Genomic DNA, 20,336 nt, shown 5'->3' on the forward strand with positions numbered 1-20,336 from the left:
CCCTAACCCAGTGATATAATGTGGTTCCCTAACCCAGTGACAAAATGTGGTTCCCTAACCCAGTGACATAATGTGGTTCCCTAACCCAGTGACATAATGTGGTTCCTTAACCCAGTGACATAATGTGGTTCCCTAACCCAGTGACATAATGTGGTTCCCTAACCCAGTGACATAATGTGGTTCCCTAACCCAGTGACATAATGTGGTTCCCTAACCCAGTGACATAATGTGGTTCCCTAACCCAGTGACATAATGTGGTTCCCTAACCCAGTGATATAATGTGGTTCCCTAACCCAGTGACATAATGTGGTTCCCTAACCCAGTGACATAATGTGGTTCCCTAACCCAGTGACATAATGTGGTTCCCTAACCCAGTGATATAATGTGGTTCCCTAACCCAGTGACATAATGTGGTTCCCTAACCCAGTGATATAATGTGGTTCCCTAACCCAGTGACATAATGTGGTTTCCTAACCCAGTGACATAATGTGGTTCCCTAACCCAGTGACATAATGTGGTTCCTTAACCCAGTGACATAATGTGGTTCCTTAACCCAGTGACATAATTGTGGTTCCTTAACCCAGTGACATAATGTGGTTCCTTAACCCAGTGACATAATTGTGGTTCCTTAACCCAGTGACATAATCTGCTTTACTCTCCTGGTACAGGGACTGAATACATGCCCAGTCTTCAAATTTGAAAATATATTTTCCACAACCTGTTTGTGATGCCCAGGATCAGTGTTGATATCATCTGTAAAGAGCTTCATAAGGGGCTCTAGTATTAGAGTACCAAAGATTACATGAACGTTGATCTTCCATAGGACCTATGTATGTGAAATAAACTCCCATCAAAAATGGTGAACTGGGTATCAGCAAAGTTTTAAAAATAGAGGGTTAAAGTTGTGGTTATCAAAATGAATGATGGTCTTAGGGGTATGTATTTTATAAGGAGTACTGATGGGTTCATGGGATTATCATGTATGGAATGGAACTCAGCAGTTTTAATTAAAGGTTAGACTGTAACATTGGACTGATACCTTAGAGTTCATGGTTAATTGCTTTTGCAGGTCTGGGAAAATTTCAGAGTTTCCTGTTCTTTGAACTTTTAGCTACAGTTACTATCCAATAACCAAACAATCTTGATATTATCTTTTTGAATATTAGCATATGAACATGCAAGGCTATTTTAACTGAGGTGCTAACAAGTTTAAAATAGGGGATAATCTCCGAAAGCTTGTGATTTTAAAATAAAATTGTTGGACTATAACCTGGTGTTGTAAGATTCCTTAAGTTTAAAATAGGTTAATGACTTTGTTAAAAATAGCAGACAAAGGAATTTCATATCAATGCATAAAATTTTCATGGTTTAATTCTCAAAGAGGCTAATTTCAAGGTACGTGATGCAAATTGTTGATGCCCACTTGGAAGGAGCAGGTTTATGGGGCTAAATTGTCTTTCTTGTTCGATATTTTGCAATATTATTTTTATTTGATAGATGCAGCATGTGGGAATGGTGAAAGAATGCTCAGGGCTTAGTCACATGCATTAGATTGAATTTTTAGTCATATTTTAGCCAGCCAGAATCTGGAAGGGGCAAAGAATTAAGATTGGACACATTGTTTCACAGGAACACTAGGAACAGGAATAGGTCATTCATCCCCTCAATCCTGCTCCGTCACTCAATTAGATCATGGCTGATCTGCGCCTCGACTTCATTTTCCCTTGATGCCCTTACCTAACAAAAATTTATCAATCTCAGTCTTCAAAGCTCCTACTGTCCCAGCATCTATAGCCTTTTAGGGAGACAGTTCCAGATTTCTGCTATCCTTTTTGTGAAAAAAGTGCTTTCTGATTTCACTCCTGAATAGGCCAGCTCTAATTTTACGTTCCCTTGCTCTTAATTCCTCAACCAGAGGAAATAATTTCTCCATATCTACCCCATCGAACCCTTTTAACATTTTAAACACCTCGATCAGATCACCGCTCAATTTTTTAGGAATTCAAGCCAAGTTTGTGCAACCTGTCCTCATTATTTAACTCTCTAAGCCCCGGTATCATTCTGGTAAATCCCCTCCAAGGCCAATATATCCTCCTCAGATGCGGTATCCAAAACTGAACGCAGTACTCCAGGTGTGGTCTGACCAAGGCTCTATACAACTGAAGCATAACTTCCTCCCCTTTTAACTCCAGTCCCCTAAGATAAAGGCCATTAGCCTTTTTTTTTTTTGCTTTTTGTATCTGTCTACTAGCTTTTAATGATTTGTGTACTTGGACTCCCAAATCGCTTTGCTCCTCTACAGTTCCTAGTTTCTCACCATTTAGAAAATATTCTAATTTATCTTTCTTGGGTTCAAAGTGGATGACCTCACATTCGCCCACATTGAACTCCATCTTCCACAGTTTTGTCTACTCACTTAATCTGCCTATGTCCCTTTGCAGCTTCCTACTCCCATCTCCAATACTTACTGTCCCTCCTAACTTTCGGCTGTTCTCCTGCAGGACAAAGGGAAGTGTCCTGCAATGTGTTTGAGTGATGTGCCTGTCATGTGCCTGTGGATGGGCAGCGTTTGTTGGTGGGTGGGTGAGGGGGGGGGTGTCGTGCATGAAGCAGTGCTGTGGTTGGTAGGATGAGCTACTCGACACTTGCATTCACTCACCTTGACCACTCATGTCAAATCATTGAACTTTTTTCGGCACTGTACCCACATGCGTGGGCTATCCCGCCAGTCACCTCCACGGCCACTTCCTCCCACCGCCTTCGCAGCTGGTGTCTGGAGGTTCTCCTGCCACCTTGCGGGTACAGGATGGCTCTCCGTTCTTGCACTCCCTCCATTAAGGCTTGCAGTGCGCTGTAGGAGAGCCTCAGGGCAGGCTCTCTTGCCACCCCAGCCATTCTGCCTGCCATCCTGCACTGCTTCCATTGACAGTGCACCTCCCCTTTAAGAGATGCAGACTTCCTTTACCTAGTGCTGACCATGCCCCATATTGGGCCGCCTGCTGGTGCATTCAGCCACCCTAGCACTGGCTGCACGTGGGAATCATGGTAATGAGGATGCAGCACAATCTCACGTACTGCCTGCATCGCTAACACTGAGCGCAGGTTAACTGCGCGCCGTGACCCCCGCACCCGGTACCGGGCCTTATCGAATTTAACCCCCTCTGTCCCTTCCTGACACACTCTGCTTGTTTTTACCCACATCGCTGCTGTTTTTATGTTACTGCTGCAAGAGAATCCCAGCTGTGAATGGCAATCGGTCTATCTTCTAACCTTGGGGATTCTAGTTGGGAGTTCTAACACTGCAGCAACATTGTGATTGGCTCTTGAGGCTCTTAATTGAGACTCAGGTACCCTGATATTATAGGTAAGGAGGGATTGGAATCTGAGTTTCCTAATTGAGAGTGCAGTGTTTTAAGTGTACTGGGGCTTGACTTTGTTTCACTTAGTTGGGAGTTCAATGCTGTGGAGTTGTAACTATAAGGGGATTACATTTATTTTATTTTTTCTTCCCCCCCTTCCCTCCACTCCAAAACTAATCCTACTAGTCTACTCTCTCCCTATAGCCCCGTTTCTTCCTCTTGTTCAACTATTTATCTATTTTTCACTTAAAAGGTGCAATGGTCCCAGCCTCAACTATTTCCTGTAGCATTGCATTCTAAGCTCCAACAACTCCCTGCATAAAGAAATTTCTCCTAACTTCTGCAAGCTTTACATCAGTTCTGTTATACACCATGAAAAAAGGGCTAACAGTTCGTTCCATATGTTCCTGCAGGATTTGTTTCATAAAGATTGAATTCTATGGAGGCCAATGGGAATTTTGCAATAGGTAAAGATGCAGGGCCCGAAATATGGGAGAGGATTAAATGAAAAACGAATGCTGTTACCTCACCTCTGCCAAGAGAACACAACGGAATTTGATTAAGTTAGAAAACCTTCCCTTGTCAAGATTCAAGTGCAAAGCAGTACATTCTGGATGGCAGGAATTGTATTTAATGTAAAGCAGGTGTCTAGAAGACTTTGAAAAGGGGAAACACTCACAAAATACAAACATTCAGTTTCCCATTAAAATGATGTCAGAGCTGGATAAGGCCAGAACATATGGTATTCTAGCTGCTCTAGTCGGCATCCTGGGCAAGGAAGGTGCTGAACAATTATTTCTTGAAAGAAACAACAGGGCCATTTTTTTGGTCCTACTATAGCAATATTTCAAAACCATTAAGGCTAAGGGAAGAAATATTATGTTTTAGCATGCAGCTACTATCACATGTGTTCAATTCAATTTCTTTAAATACTAAATCTTAATTAACATGCAGGTGTTTCAAGGAGCAGAATCCCTGTATCCTTTTACTGAATCATCCACTAAAGAGTTCAGACAAGCAGCACTGTGTGCTTCAAACTCTTCAAATGTAAGTGGCGTTCAATGCATTGCATACGAACATGCAAAACTGACAGGCAGGAAAAGACCATCTGGTCCATCGAGCCTGCCTCACATTCATGATGGCCGAAGCATCATAACTGAACACTTCTTCACCACCCCCCTCCAACCCCCCACAGCCATGTAATCTCCTGGGTGAGGCAAAGGGAATGAAGTGGGTTGGCACTGGTGATTTCCCCATACAATGAGTTCTGCTCTGGACCTTTGCGGAGTCCTAATGGGAGGATAATGCTTCCACACAGAGACAGAAAATGGAATAGGGAATCTTTTCCCAGAGCGCAGTGAGCCCCTGAAATGCGATGTCAGTGGGTGCTGACTCTCTGCATTACCTTCAAGAGGGGGCTGGACTGGTTTTTGGCTGGGGCAGAGATCGCATCATATAGAAGGTAAGTGGATTTTATGTTAATCTAAGCATGGGCAATGTGATCTCCTTATTGACCCTGTTTTTTTGCCTCTCCCAGGAGATTACACAGTTGTAGGATTGGGGGGGGGGGTGGTGGTGGGCGTGGAGAGTGTAGGAAGCTTCTAGACATGATGCTCTAAGCATCTTGAGTGTGGGGCAGGCTTGATGGACCAGCTGGTCTTCTACTGCCCATCATTTTCATGTATTCGAAATGAATCCAGGCCATTCTCTCAGTGGTCTATTACACAGGGGCATTGGCAGAGGCCAGGAACAAGTGTCGACCCTATGGAGAGACAGAATAAAGACCTAAAGAGTAGGAGAAAATAACTTCAAAAGTAGGCATTTACATGAACAAGTGACACAATAGGAAACAAGAAATCTCAGCAGAAGGGAAAGCCATGAGGCTCAACAAAGCCCACTCCTTTTTCATTGCACCAACCGTAAATTAGATTGTTTTATCATACAACTCCATTATCGTTTTATCATACAACTACCAGGATGGTAGAAGGTGAACGAGATGGACCTTCGTCTTTTCTCGTCTAGCAATTCCCATGTTCCTTTCTGCCTCCTCACCACGTCCAGCAGTTTCCTCTTTTTCACAAAACACAACTATTTATCTCTTGAACTAATTTATACTCATTTATACTCATTTATACTAATGGATCAATGACTTCCTCTAATATTCCCAAATCAGACAAGATGTCAAACCCTCTTAAATTAATTTATTCTTCGTCTTCCCTTTATGTTCTATGGAGATGCCGTCTTCTGGTAGAGACATTTCACGGAGGAAGGTGATTCCTGGAATAGCTGGCACCAGACTGTACCATGAAAACCCACATTCACTAACGAAATACAGGCAGGTGAAAGCTATTTGCTTGTTTGGGGCCCTTGTGGAATGGACTGTATCCTAGTACGGCATTTACTGACTCAGTTCATGCTCAAATGTTTTATCATTGCAATCGTGTTAATGTTCTTAATCTGCTAATATCAAACCACACTGTCTTGTTTGAACACAATCTGTTGCAAAAGCATTTTCCTTTTCTTTTAGAAATGAAATCCCTGCCGAAGAACTTATTATAAAAATTAAGGCAAGCCAGCATAATTGATAATGAGTTCAGGTCACTGCACAAAGCCGAATGGCAAACTTTGTTAACTGTCTGGAGAAGGTGCAAAAAAGATTTATAAGGATCATACCAGAACTGAGAGATTACAACTATCAGGAGAGACTGGACAGCCTGGGGCTCTTTTCTCAAGAAAAGAGAAGGCTGAGGGGTGACCTAATAGAAGTCTTTAAGATTATGAAAGGGTTTGATAGGGTAGATGTAGGGAAGATGTTTGCACTTGTCGGGGAGACCAGAACTAGAGGACACAAATAAAAGATTGTGACTCATAAATCCAATAAGGAATTCAGGAGAAACTTTGTTACCCAGAGAATGGTTAGAATGTGGAACTCACTACCACATGGAATAGTTGAGGTGAAAGGCATTGATGCATTTAAGGGGCAGCTAGATAAGGACGTGAGAGAGACAGGAATAGAAGGATATGCTGATAGGGCGAGATGAAGTAGGGTGGGAGGAGGCTCGTGTGGAGCATAAACACCAGCATAGACCAGTTGGGCCGAATGGCCTGTTTCTGTGCTGTAAATTCTATGCAATTCCGTGTAATTCTTGCAAGGCAATTTACTATGGGACAATGTTCTTTTTAGACCACTTCCCTCTATCCCCCCTATTTTCAATGGGTGTGGGAGGGGATGGGGAAATAGATCTCACACTTCCCACGTAACAAGGCTGCTATTATAGAAAACAAGAGGCACATGGAAACCTATTGTTTTTTTATTCGTTCATGGGATTTGGGTGTCGCTGGCAAGGCCGGTATTTATTGCCCATCCCTAATTGCCCTCGAGAAGGTGGTGGTGAGCCGCCTTCTTGAACCACTGCAGTCCGTGTAGTGAAGGTTCTCCCATTGTGTTGTTAGGAAGGGAGTTCCAGGATTTTGACCCAGCGACGATGAAGGAACGGCGATATATTTCCAAGTCGGGATGGTGTGTGACTTGGAGGGGAACATGTAGGTGGTGCTGTTCCCATGTGCCTGCTGCTCTTGTCCTTCTAGGAGGTCGTGTGTTTGGGAGGTGCTGTCGAAGAAGCCTTGGCGAGTTGCTGCAGTGCATCCTGTGGATGGTACACACTGCAGCCACTGTGCGCCGGTGAAGGGAGTGAATGTTTAGGGTGGTGGATGGGGTGCTAATCAAGCGGGCTGCTTTGTCCTGGATGGTGTCGAGCTTCTTGAGTGTTGCTGGAGCTGCACTCATCCAGGCAAGTGGAGAGTATTCCATCACACTCCTGACTTGTGCCTTGTAGATAGTGAAAAGGCTTTGGGGTGTCAGGAGGTGAGTCACTCGCCACAGAATTCCCAGCCTCTGACCTGCTCTTGTAGCCACAGTATTTATGTGGCTGGTCCAGTTAAGTTTCTGGTCAATGGTGACCCCCAGGATGTTGATGGTGGGGGATTCGACGATGGTAATGCCATTGAATGTCAAGGGGAGGTGGTTAGACTCTCTCTTGTTGGAGATGGTCATTGTCTGGCACTTGTCTGGTGCAAATGTTACTTGCCACTTATCAGCCCAAGCCTGGATGTTGTAGGCCGCCTGTCGGGAAACCTAAGCAATATTAACTTATTTTTCCAATGCTTAAACGCAATTAGGCAACAACATCTGTTCTCATTGGAAAATAGAGAAGCCGGAACATGATCCAAGTTTTTAACATAATGAGTGGAACCAACAGGTGGATTAACAGAGTCACTCTGTGCAAAACCAGGAAAGAGAAGGAGGAGATATGATCGTAAGGGCCACGAGCTAAATGCTACTTAAAAAGTTAACTTCTTCATGTTTGATTAAGCACTTGTGGAACAGATTGTGTCCAAGGAGAGCACATGTTGACTCAGTTCATGCATTAGCAAAGGAGATGGACAGATTTGTAATTCAGCAGGAAGTAGTAGAATATGAGCTTGGCATCGAGGTCGGAGGTTGATGATATGTGTGGGTGATGGTCATAGGCCACATTGTTTTTTTTCATACCTACTCTGCTCTTGTTTGCAATGTACAAAAATAAGTTTCAGTACATTATGTTACATTGCTCCTCTTCAGTGCATGGAAAGAGAAGAGTGTGAGTGTGAAGTGAGAGACCAGTTAGAAATAGCATGGACTTCTCTCTTACCATCTCTGGTGATGAGCTTTCCGCTGACTTCTGTTGTAAACACACTAACTTCCACAACTACCTGGAGTATGCCTCTTCCCATCCCGCAGCTTTCAAAGACTCCATCCCATTCTCCCAGTTTTGCTGTCTCTGTCAAATCTGCTACCTTCTGAACCAGAGCTTCTGAAATGTCCTCCTTTTTCCTCAGCTGAGGGTTCTGTTGTAGTCTACAAGGCCCTTGACTAGGTCTGTCCCATTTCCCTTGCTTCAGCCTTGACCCCATCTCCTCCTGGTCCTCTCCTTCCACCCCACCAGCCTCTTGTCACCCTCTTTCATTTACCCCATCTACGACATGATCCCACCACCAAACACATCTTCCACTCCACTCTTCTCTCTGCTTTCCAGAGTGACCATTCCCTCTGAATCCCTGGACCCTGGATCACTTATTCCTACTTCAACCTGCTCTTCCCCTGGAACCTTCCTGTGTAAATGCAAAAGATGCAACACCTGCCCATTGACTTCCTCCCACACAGTTTTCCAGGGCCCCAAACATTGCGAGACCAGCAATTTACTTGTACCTTCTCTAATCTGGTACTGTATTCACCGCCCATGGTGTGGTCTCCTCTACAATCGGGAGTCCAAAGGCAGATTAGGTGACTACTTTGCCAAACTCCTTCATCTGTCCGCAAGTGTGACCCCGAACTACCTGTGGATTGTCTCCCCACCGAGTCCCTCTCTGTCATTAGCCTCGTACACTGTTCCAATGAAGCTCAACACAAGCTTCAGGAGCAGCATCTCATCTTTCTCCTCGGTACCCTGTGACCCTCTGGTCTGAACAGTGACTTTAGTAACTTCCAACTTTAGCTGTATCCTAATTTTCCCAGCCGACCCCCAGATTTGCCACATTTCCATTTCTCCCATTATTAAACACTACTCCATATCAGGTAATGGAAGCACAATATACATCTCTCATTGATTTCCCCCCTTCCCCATCAAATGCAAGAATTCAGAAATGCAGAAACTCGGAAGAGAAAATATTAGAAGGTGCAACAAACAAATGTTTTTGAAAATGTCTCGCTATTCTAAACTTCGAAATTGTCGTGTGCAGGTCATTGGATCGTTTAGCGTAGACAATTGTTCAACTCTTATAGCTCTCAATGGTACAAGAATGAAGACATTAATCATAGGTTTGGGTCCGGCTGGAATCTGGTGGGAAAGGAGCTTGAGAGACCTGCCACCTGGTAGGCATTTCTCCCTCTTTGTAGCTGCACAGCACTCCATACAGGATTGAGTAAAAAGATTAAAGGGTTCCAGCCATGACCAGCGTGCACAGGGCTTTGAGCTCAGACTCCATTATAACTATACTGGTAATGATATGACTAAAATATCGCATTATCTCAAGTACCAGAAAACAGCTGGATCACAATGGAAAGACACTATCCACTTAAGTGCACAACCCATATGCCAACTGAAAGTGTGCACTAGACTGGGATGTCCATTTAACATAGGAAGATAGAAACAGGAGTAGGCCATTCAGACCCATGAGCCTGTTCCACGATTCAATTAGATCATGACTGATCTGTATCTCAGCTCAAATCTACCACTGAAATCAATGGCAGCTCTTCAGTGAGTGGAAGTTTACAAATGTGAGTGATGTGAAACCAAGTGCTTTTTATTGTGTCCAGGGAATAAACAGATGTGTAAAGCAATGGTATGAATAGGTTTTAAATCAAGAAAAGTCAGACCAACATTCCTTATTTTCTTGTGGGGGGGTGGGGGGGGGGGGAAAGCCAAGCAAGATATTGCAAAGCTGGATTTTGCAGGTGAAGTGGGAGTGGGAGCAGGTAGTAGGGGCAGTCAAAGAGATTCCTTGGGAGAGGAATAGAATGGGAATAGGAGCAGAGGTGACCAGAGAAACTCCTTGGGAGAGGAACGGAGCAGTACTGTTCAGAGGAGTGGAGTGTAAGAAAAGGTGGCCAAGAAGCCTGGAAGGGAAGAGCAGGAGACGGAATAGCCAGAAAGACTCCTTCCTTATTTGTCTTATGGCAAGTCTTCGAGGTAAAGTAAGCCAGAAAAGTTCATGCAGAAGAACCTTAAGGTCACTATTGAGAACTCAGTTTCCCTATACCTTCCTGACTGAAGCACTATATTGAAAAAGAGAAAAGAAAAAAAGAAAGAGCTTGCATTTATATAGCACCTTTCATGAACTTAGGACATCCCAAAGCACCTTACAGCCAATGAAATACTTTTGTATTAAAGACAACAGATGAAATAAGGGAGAGCAATGTTAGTCAAGTGGAACAAATCACTTGGCTTGAACAGGTTTAGCCCTTTAACATGAAAGAAAAAGCACACACAAGAAGATGCAGTTAGGATCTTAAGCTAATAGAGTTTGAAGAATAATTTGAGCTATTTGAGTTTAAAAGAGGGTTAAAAGGGATTTTAAAAGAGGTGGCTGCAGAGATTGTGGATGCATTGGTTTTGATCTTCCAGATGTCCCTAGATTCTAGTGCAGTCCCTGTGGATTGGAAGGTAGCAAATGCAACCCCGCTATTCAAGAAAAGAGGGAGAGAGAAAACAGGGAACTATAGGCCAGTTAGCCTGACATCAGTAGTAGGAAAAATGCTAGAATCTATTATTAAGAACGTAGTAACAGTGCACTTAGAAAATTATAATATGATTAGGCAAAGTCAACACGGTTTGACAAATCTACTATAATTTTTTGAGGGTGTCACTAGTAGGGTAGATAAGGGGGAACCAGTCGATGTAGTATATTTGGATTTTCAAAAGGCATTCAATAAGGTGCCACACAAGAGGCTGTTACACAAGATTAAGACTTGAGATTGGGGGTAATACATTAGCATAAATTGAGGATTGGTTAATGGACAGAAAACGGAGAGTAGGAATAAACTGGTCATTTTCGGGTTGGCAGTTGTAACTAGTGGGGTGCCACAAGGATCAGTGCTTGGGCCTCAGCTGTTTACAATCTATATCAATGACTTTGATGAGAGGACCGATTGTACTGTATCCAAGTTTGCTGATGATACAAAACTAGGTGGGAAAGTAAGCTGTGAGGAGGACACAAAGAGGCTGCAAAGGGATATAGACAGGTTAAGAGAGTGGGCAAGAAGGTGGCAGATAGAGTATAATGTGGGGAAATGTGAGATTATCTACTTTGGTAGGAAGAATAGAAAAGCAGAATATTTTATAAAAGGTGAGAGACTAAGAAATGTTAGCGGTCAGAGGGATTTGGGTGTCCTTGTACACGAATCACAGAAAATTATCATGCAGGTACAGCAAGCAATTAGGAAGACAAATGGTATGTTAGCCTTTATTGCAAGAGGGTTGGAGTATAAGAGTAAGAAGGTCTTGCTGCAATTATATAGGGCTCTGGTGAGACCACACCTGGAGTACTGTGTACAGTTTTGGTCTCCTTACCTAAGGAAGGATATATTTGCCTTAGAGGGGGTGCAATGAAAGTTCACTAGATTGATTCCTGGGATGAGAGGGTTGTCCATGAGCAGAGACTGAGTAGAATGGGCTTATACTTTCTGGAGTTTAGAAGAACGAGAGTGAATCATAGAATCATAGAAAGGTTACAGCATGGGAAGAGGCTATTCGGCCCATCAAGTCCGCGATGGCTCTATGCAAGAACAATCCAGCTAGTCCCACTCCCCCGCCCTATCCCCGTAGCCCTGCAAATTTTTTCCTTTCAAGTACTTATCTAGTTCCCTTTTGAAGGCCACGATTGAATCTGCCTCCACCACCCCCTCAGGAAGTGCATTCCAGATCCTAACCACTCGCTGTGTAAAGAAGTTTTTCCTCATGTCATCTTTGGTTCTTTTGCCAATCATCTTAAATCTTTGCCCTTTGCTTCTTCACCCTTCCGTCAATGGGAACAGTTTCTCTCTATCTACCCTGACTAGACCCTTCATGATTTTGAATACCTCTTTCAAATCTCCTCGCAACTTTCTCTGTTCCAAGGAGAACAACCCCAGCTTCTCCAGTCTATCCACATAACTAAAGTCCCTCATCCCTGGAACCATTCTAGTAAATCTCGTCTGCACCCCCCTCTAAGGCCTTCACATCTTTCCTAAAGTGCAGTGCCCAGAACTGGACACAATACTCCAGTTGTGGCTGAACCAGTGTTTCATAAAGGTTTATCATGACTTCCTTGCTTTTGTACTCTATGCCTCTATTTATAAAGCCCAAGATCCCCTATGCTTTTTTAACCGCTTTCTCAACCTGCCCTATCACCTTCAACAATTTGTACACATATACCCCCAGATCTCTCTGTTCCTGTACCCCTTTTAGAATTGTGCCCTCTAGTTTATATTGACTCTCCTCGTTCTTCCTACCGAAATGTATCACTTCTCTTTTTTCTGCATTAAATTTCATCTGCCACGTGTCCGCCCATGTCACCAGCCTGTCTATATCCTCTTGATGTCTATTACTATCCTCCTCACTGTTCACTACCCTTCCAAGTTTCGTGTCATCTGCAAATCTTGTAATTGTGCCCTGTACACCCAAGTCTAAGTCATTAATATATATCAAGAAAAGCAGTGGTCCCAGCACCGACCCCTGGGAAACACCACTGTATACCTTCCTCCAGTCCGAAAAACAACCGTTCACTGCTACTCTCTGTTTCCTGTCACTTAGCCAATTCGGTATCCATGTTGCTAGTGCCCACTTTATTCCATGGGCCGCAATCTTGATGATAATCCTACCATGTGGTACTTTATCAAATGCCTTTTGAAATTCCTTGTACACCACATCAACTACATTGCCCTCATCTACCCTCTCTCTTACCTCATCAAAACACTCTTTCAGGTTAGTTAAACATGATTTGCCTTTAACAAATCCATGCTGGCTTTCCCTAATCAATCCACACTCGTCCAAGTGACTGTTAATTCTATCCTGGATTATCGCTTCTAAAAGTTTCCCCACCACCAACGTTAAACTGACTGGCCTGTAGATGCTGGGTTTATCCTTACACCCTTTTATGAACAAGGGTGTAATATTTGCAATTCTCCAGTCCTCTGCTACCACCCCCATATCTAAGGATGTTTGGAAGATTATGGCCAGTACCTCCGCAATTTCCACCCTTACTTCCCTCAGCAACCCGGGATGCAGCCCATCTGGACCGGGTGGCTTATCTACTTTAAGTATAGCTAGCCTTTCTAGTACCTCTTCTTTATCAATTTTTAGCCCATCCAGTATCTCAACTACATCTTCCTTTACTGAGACTCTGGCAGCATCTTCTTCCTTGGTAAAGACAGATGCAAAGTACTCATTTAATAACTCAGCCATGCCCTCTGCCTCCATGAGTAGATCTCCTTTATGGTCCCTAATCGGCCCCACCCCTCCTCTTACTACGCGTTTACTATTTATATGCCTATAGAAGACTTTTGGATTCCCTTTTATGTTGGCCGCCAGTCTTTTCTCATACTCTCTCTTTGCCCCTCTAATTTCCTTTTTCACTTCCCCTCTGCACTTTCTATATTCTGCCTGGTTCTCACTTTATCAACCTGACATCTGTTTCGCGCCTCTTTCTTCTGCTTCATCTTACAATCTATCTCTTTTGTCATCCAGGGAGCTCTGGCTTTAGTTGCCCTAGCTTTCTCCTTCATGGGAATGTACCTAGACTGTACCTGAACAATCTCCTCTTTAAAGGCCACCCACTGAACAATTACAGTTTTGCCTGCCAATCTTTGATTCCAATTTACCCGGGCCAGATCAGTTCTCATCCCACTGAAATTGGCCCTCCTCCAATTGAGTATTTTTACGTTAGAGTGGTCCGTGTCCTTTTTCATAGCTATTCTAAACCTTATGATACTATGATCACTGCTCCCTAAATCTTCCCCCACTGACACTTGCTCCACTTGGTGATCTCATTGAAATGTATATGATTCTTAGAGGGCTTGACAGGGTAGATGCTGAGAGACTATTTCCCCTGGCTGGAGAGTCTGGAACTAGGGGTCAAAATCTCAAGATAAGAGGTCGGCCATTTAGGACCAAGATGAAGAAAAATTTCTTCACTCGGAAGGTTGTGAATCTTTGGAATTCTCTACCCAGAGGGCTGTGGATGCTGGTGAGTATATTCAAGATGGAGATCGATAGGTTTTTGGACACCAAGTGATCAAGGGATAAGGGGATAGGTCGGGAAAGTGGAGTTGAGGTCGAAGATCAACTATGATCTTATTGAATGGCGGAGCAGGCTCGAGGGGCCGTATGGCCTACTCCTGCTCCAATTTCTTATATTCTTAAAGTGGGAATAACCTTTATGTTAATCAGTATGCCCTTGAATTTAACATGGTCTAGATTTAAAACATTCTGGAAGTATCGTGGTATCATCATTTGTGCCTTAAACAATTATCTAGAGTATGGCGATTGATTGACTTTTCGGCAATTGAGGTGGGAGTAGGAGCAGGAACTGCCAGAGAGATGGCTTGCAAGTGGATCTTACCATGCGCTGTCATGTGAGCTTATCAATATCTTGGGCAGATACATCTTCAGCAATCAAACCTGATAAATTTATGTAAAAATGTATGAAATATTTTGCTTGTGTGTAACAATGGGCTGAGAAGTGAGAACGTGGCTCTTAACCAGAATATTTAATACTGAGTTAATGACAAAGGAATTCTGATTCTGAAGAAAGATTGAATTTCATCAGGGTGCATTTAAGTGGTCTTCAGTTCACCTCTATTCTCTAATCCATTCTCTAATACACTCAATGTACAAAGAGGCAACAGGACAGACAAAGAGCTCAGAGAACTTACCCGGCAACAACTATGAAAAAATCGAGACGGTTCCATGTGTCACCTAGGTAACATTTTGGGCCAAAGATGCCCAGCGCAATCATCTTGACAACCATCTCCACGGCGAAGAATGCAAAGATGAAATCATCGAAACGCTGAAAGACAGAATCACCAGTCAGTATGTCATACTTGAGTGGAGCCTAAGCAGGAGGTTTAGGATGTTGTTGCCAACCGCTATAAAATAACTGACATTTATGGGAAAGGATCTCAGGGAACCTGCCAGAGGGCAACCAAAAAAAATTACACAGAGCAAAGTTATTTATGCTGTTAGGTGGTGGCGCCACTGTCAGTTATTCAGCCTGGAATCAGACTTGTCTCCACTTACGTTTCATCTCCTTCACTGTGAATCCTGAATATAGCATTAAAGGCACAGTCCGTTCTTGTCCAGTGGACAACTTGCCTGCCACATGGCGGTAGACACAGTGAAATATGATTTTGATCCTTCTATCGCACAATCTCTTACATATCTATCGGTCTAATAAAATGTTGGAATGATGAGTGTAGCACAGCAGTAACATAGATAGGGACATAGGAACATAAGATCAGGAGTAGGCCATTCATCCCCTTGAGCCTCTTTCGCCATTCAATTAGATCATGGTTAGTCTATGTCTTAACCCCATTTTACCTGCCTTGGTTCCATATCCTCTAACAAAAATTTATCAATCTCAATTTTGAAATTTTCAATTGACTCCCAGCCTCAACAGCTTTTTGGGGGAGAGAGTTCTAGATTTCCACTCCCCTTTGTGTGAAGAAGTGCTTCCTGACATCACCCTGAATGGCCTAGCTCTAATTTTAAGGTTATGCCCCCTTCTTTTGGACTCCCCCACCAGAGAAAATAGCTTCTCTCTATCTATCCTATCAAATCCTTGAATCATCTTAAACATCTCAATTAGATCACCCCTTAATCTTCTATTCTTGAGGGAATTGCCAACCTCTCTAATTGCTATTATCAATCACACGGTTGCAGGGATCCATCTGATCTGCGAATAACATTCCAGAATACTCGGCAGCCCTTACTCACACTTGCACACCAACAGAAAGTTCAACCAAGGGTGCGATGTTACCTTTGATGTATCATGGTGCCTGCCTTGCAGCAATGATTTAAACTCGTCTAAATCCAGAGTCAAGACCCGCCCTGACTCCAGAAACTTGCCCCCTGGAGCAAGTAGTGTCGAACTGCTTGGGTTTGGCACCGCCACAGTGCGACTCCAGTGAAGTGTCAAACCAGTTTTAGAAAAAATGATCAGCGGGCTTCCTTGGGCCTCTGGACACCCGTACACTGGAACATGAGAACAGGAGTAGGCCATTTAGCCCCTCAAGTCTGTTCCGACATTCAATGAGATTGTGGCTGATCTGTGATCTAACTCCATAGGCCTTAGCCTCATGTCCCTTAAGACCTTTGGTTAACAAAAATCTATCAATCTCAGACTTAAAATTAACAATTGAGCTAGCATCAACTGCGGAAGAGTGTTCCAAACTTCTACCACCCTTTGCGTGTAGAAGTGTTTCCAAACTTCACTCCTAAAAGTCCTGGCTCTAATTTTTAGGCTATGTCCTCTAGTCCTACACTCCCCAACCAGCGGAAATAGTTTCTCTCCATCTACCCTATCAGTTCCCCCTTAATATCTTGAAAACTTTGATCAAATCCCCCCTTAACCTTAAATTCCGGGAAATACAACCCTAGTTTGAGTAATTTTTCTTTGTAATTTAACCCTTGGAGTCCAGGTATCAATCAAGTAAATCCACACTGCACTCCCTCTAACTGTAGTTAGATGTTTAGATAGTGCTGGTACTCGTTTGGAAACTTGCGTAGGGCTTATCCGCTGGGACAACGACGGGACCCTCCCCTGCCCGGTGCAGCGGCATGAACGGCTACTAACTCTATTGCCAAGGCTTTCCGCTGATCTTCTGCCGAAGTTACAACGGGAAGTCGGGGGAGCTCCGTGGAAATCCTCCCACCTTCCTCTGCACCTTCTGAGCATTTAAACGTTAACAGTAGAGGGACGGTGGGGGGGGGGGGGGGTGGAAGCTCTGAGCATGCTTGTGACTAGGCAGTGCCAATGGGCAACCAGCTGGCAGAAAGCCACACTGTGCTGGTCTCAGAGCAGTAGCTGCAGTATAAATAAAGAACACGTTGAGATAACTTCCAGACCATTGATAGTCGTAGCTGAAAGTTGAACTGAGTAAGTTAAGTAGGTAAATATTTTACGAAAATCAGAATGCTGGAAACGCACAGCAGGTGAGTCAGCACCTATGGGGAGGGGAGATAGGTTAGCATTTCAGGTAGAAACCTTCATCATCTTGTCTCATCTCTCCACTGATGCCTGTGCCTTTGTAGCACTATGTTTTTGTTTCAGATTTGCAGTTTTTTAAATTTCAAAATTCATGTTCAAACTTAAATTTTAACAAAGTTCAGGGTCAGGCTAAGCCGAGAACTCAATTTATTAGCAAATCAAGACAAGGATTGGCGAGACTCACTCAATTCCAATTATTTTTAATATATACATATTATTCGGTTCATTCCATTAATCTGGGCAGGATTTGAACCTATTTCCCTTACAGATCTGGACGATCCTGGGTTTAGTCCCTGGTCTGTGCTGAGTTCACTGATCTCAGCCTGGGCGACTAGAGATGCCACAAGTGGCCTCTCATTGTGTTCTAGGCTTACCCTGACCTTGAACTTCATTAAAATTTTAAGTTTGAACTTGAGACCAAACCCTAGGGTATAACCTATCACACCACTCAGTCTCCTACCTGCTTGTGAAGGAGCTTGTGCAACAATGAGATGCTTTGCCCGAGATCACTGGGGAACTTTAACCTAACCCGCCCATTGGGAAACTGGTGCGATCAGATTGGCCTCTCGTTTTATCTCGTGATTGTGAAGCCTGGTGCATGAATCCCAACCTTTACATAGGTTCTTTAGCCCGAGTGATCTTTTGTCCCTCGGACTCCTCAGCGTCAAAGGCTCACTCCGGAGACTTGAGCACAAAATTCAGGCTGACACTCCAGTGCGGTACTGAAGGAAATCTGCACTGTCGGGGGTGTCATCTTTCGGATGAGACGTTTAAACTGAGGTCCCATCTGCTCTTTCAGGTGGACTCAAAAGATCCCGTGTCACTATTTTAAAGAAGAGCAGGGGAGTTCTCCCCGATGTTCTGGCCAGCCAAAAACATCATTAAAACAGATTATTTGGTCATTATCTCACTGATGTTTGTGGGATCTTGCTGTACGCAAATTGACTGTTGTGTTTCCATACATTACAACGGTGGCTACACTTCAAAAGTATTTTGGGATGTCCTGAGGGCGTGAAAAGTGCTATGTAAATGCAAATCTTTCTTTTTTTTCTTTCTTTATTGCAGGTATGACCCATTTATCATGGTAGGCTGTTTTATGACAGTCTCTAAAACATTAAGCTTCAGCAAAAAAATTCTGATAAGTAAAATCGGGCGGGGTGTAAAATCGGGCGGGGTGTGAAATCGGGCGGGGTGTAAAATCGGGCGGGGTGTGAAATCGGGCGGGGTGTGAAATCGGGCGGGGTGTAAAATCGGGCGGGGTGTGAAATCGGGCGGGGTGTGAAATTGGGTGAGGTGTAAAATCGGGCGGGGTGTAAAATTGGGTGAGGTGTAAAACTGGCGGGGTGTGAAAACGGGCGGGGTGTAAAATCGGGTGAGGTGTAAAATCGGTGAGGTGTAAAATGGGGCAGGTGTAAAATCAGGTGGGGTGTAAAATCGGGCGGGGTGTATAATCGGGTGAGGTGTAAAATCGGGCAGGGTGTAAAATCAGGTGAGGTGTAAAATCGGGCGGGGTGTGAAATCGGATGGGGTGTAAAATCGGGTGAGGTGTAAAATCGGGCGGGGTGTAAAATTGGGTGAGGTGTAAAATCGGGCGGGGTGTAAAATCGGGCAGGGTGTAAAATCAGGTGAGGTGTAAAATCGGGCGGGGTGTGAAATCGGATGGGGTGTAAAATCGGGTGAGGTGTAAAATCGGGCGGGGTGTAAAATTGGGTGAGGTGTAAAATCGGGCGGGGTGTAAAATCGGATGGGGTGTAAAATTGGGTGAGGTGTAAAATCGGATCGGGTGAGGTGTAAAATCGGGTGAGGTGTAAAATCGGGTGACTTGTAAAATCGGGTGAGGTGTAAAATCGGGTGGTGCATAAAATCGGGTGAGGTGTAAAATCGGGCGGGGTGTAAAATCGGGTGGGTGTAAAATCGGGTGGGGTGTAAAATCGGGCGGGTGTAAAATCGGGCTGGGTGTAAAATCGGGTGAGGTGTAAAATCGGGGTGACTTGTAAAATCGGGCGAGGTGTAAAATCGGGGTGAGGTGTAAAATCGGGCGGGGAGTAAAAATGGGTGAGGTGTAAAATTGGGGTGAGGTGTAAAATCGGGCGGATGTAAAATCGGGCGGGGTGTAAAATTGGGGTGAGGTGTAAAATTGGGGTGAGGTGTAAAATCGGGCGAGGTGTAAAATCGGGCGAGGTGTAAAATCGGGTGAGGTGTAAAATCGGGTGAGGTGTCAAATCGGGTGAGGTGTAAAATCGGGCGGGTGTAAAATCGGGGTGAGGTGTAAAATCAGGTGAGGTGTAAAATCAGGCGGGGTGTAAAATCGGGGTGAGGTGTAAAATCGGGCGGGGAGTAAAAATGGGTGAGGTGTAAAATCGGGGTGAGGTGTAAAATCGGGCGGGGAGTAAAAATGGGTGAGGTGTAAAATCGGGCGGGTGTAAAATCGGGTGGCGTATAAAATCGGGTGAGGTGTAAAATCGGCCGGGTGTAAAATCGGGCGGCGTGTAAAATTCGGTGAGGTGTAAAATCGGGCGGGGTGTAAAATCGGGCGGGGTGTAAAATCGGGGTGAGGTGTAAAATCGGGCGGGTGTAAAATTGGGTGAGGTGTAAAATCGGGTGAGGTGTAAAATCGGGCAGGTGTAAAATCGGGCGAGGTGTAAAATCGGGGTGACTTGTAAAATCGGGCGAGGTGTAAAATCGGGGTGAGGTGTAAAATCGGGCGGGGAGTAAAAATGGGTGAGGTGTAAAATTGGGGTGAGGTGTAAAATCGGGCGGATGTAAAATCGGGCGGGGTGTAAAATTGGGGTGAGGTGTAAAATTGGGGTGAGGTGTAAAATCGGGCGAGGTGTAAAATCGGGCGAGGTGTAAAATCGGGTGAGGTGTAAAATCGGGTGAGGTGTCAAATCGGGTGAGGTGTAAAATCGGGCGGGTGTAAAATCGGGGTGAGGTGTAAAATCAGGTGAGGTGTAAAATCAGGCGGGGTGTAAAATCGGGGTGAGGTGTAAAATCGGGCGGGGAGTAAAAATGGGTGAGGTGTAAAATCGGGGTGAGGTGTAAAATCGGGCGGGGAGTAAAAATGGGTGAGGTGTAAAATCGGGCGGGTGTAAAATCGGGTGGCGTATAAAATCGGGTGAGGTGTAAAATCGGCCGGGTGTAAAATCGGGCGGCGTGTAAAATTCGGTGAGGTGTAAAATCGGGCGGGGTGTAAAA

General features: G+C 44.3%; 1 protein-coding gene across 1 annotated transcript in view; it reads right to left on the reverse strand.

The window, feature by feature from the left end:
• The window catches only part of cacna1g (calcium channel, voltage-dependent, T type, alpha 1G subunit), a 369,805-nt gene that overhangs the window by 341,473 nt on the left and 7,996 nt on the right, over positions 1-20,336 (reverse strand). Inside the window, exon 3 of the mRNA XM_068004449.1 lies at positions 14,809-14,942. Within this exon, the coding sequence (XP_067860550.1) occupies positions 14,809-14,942 (134 nt within the window). The remainder of the gene's footprint in view (positions 1-14,808; positions 14,943-20,336) is intronic.

This window comes from Heptranchias perlo, chromosome 23 (genome assembly GCF_035084215.1).
Source record: "Heptranchias perlo isolate sHepPer1 chromosome 23, sHepPer1.hap1, whole genome shotgun sequence".
NCBI classification, from domain to species: domain Eukaryota; kingdom Metazoa; phylum Chordata; class Chondrichthyes; order Hexanchiformes; family Hexanchidae; genus Heptranchias; species Heptranchias perlo.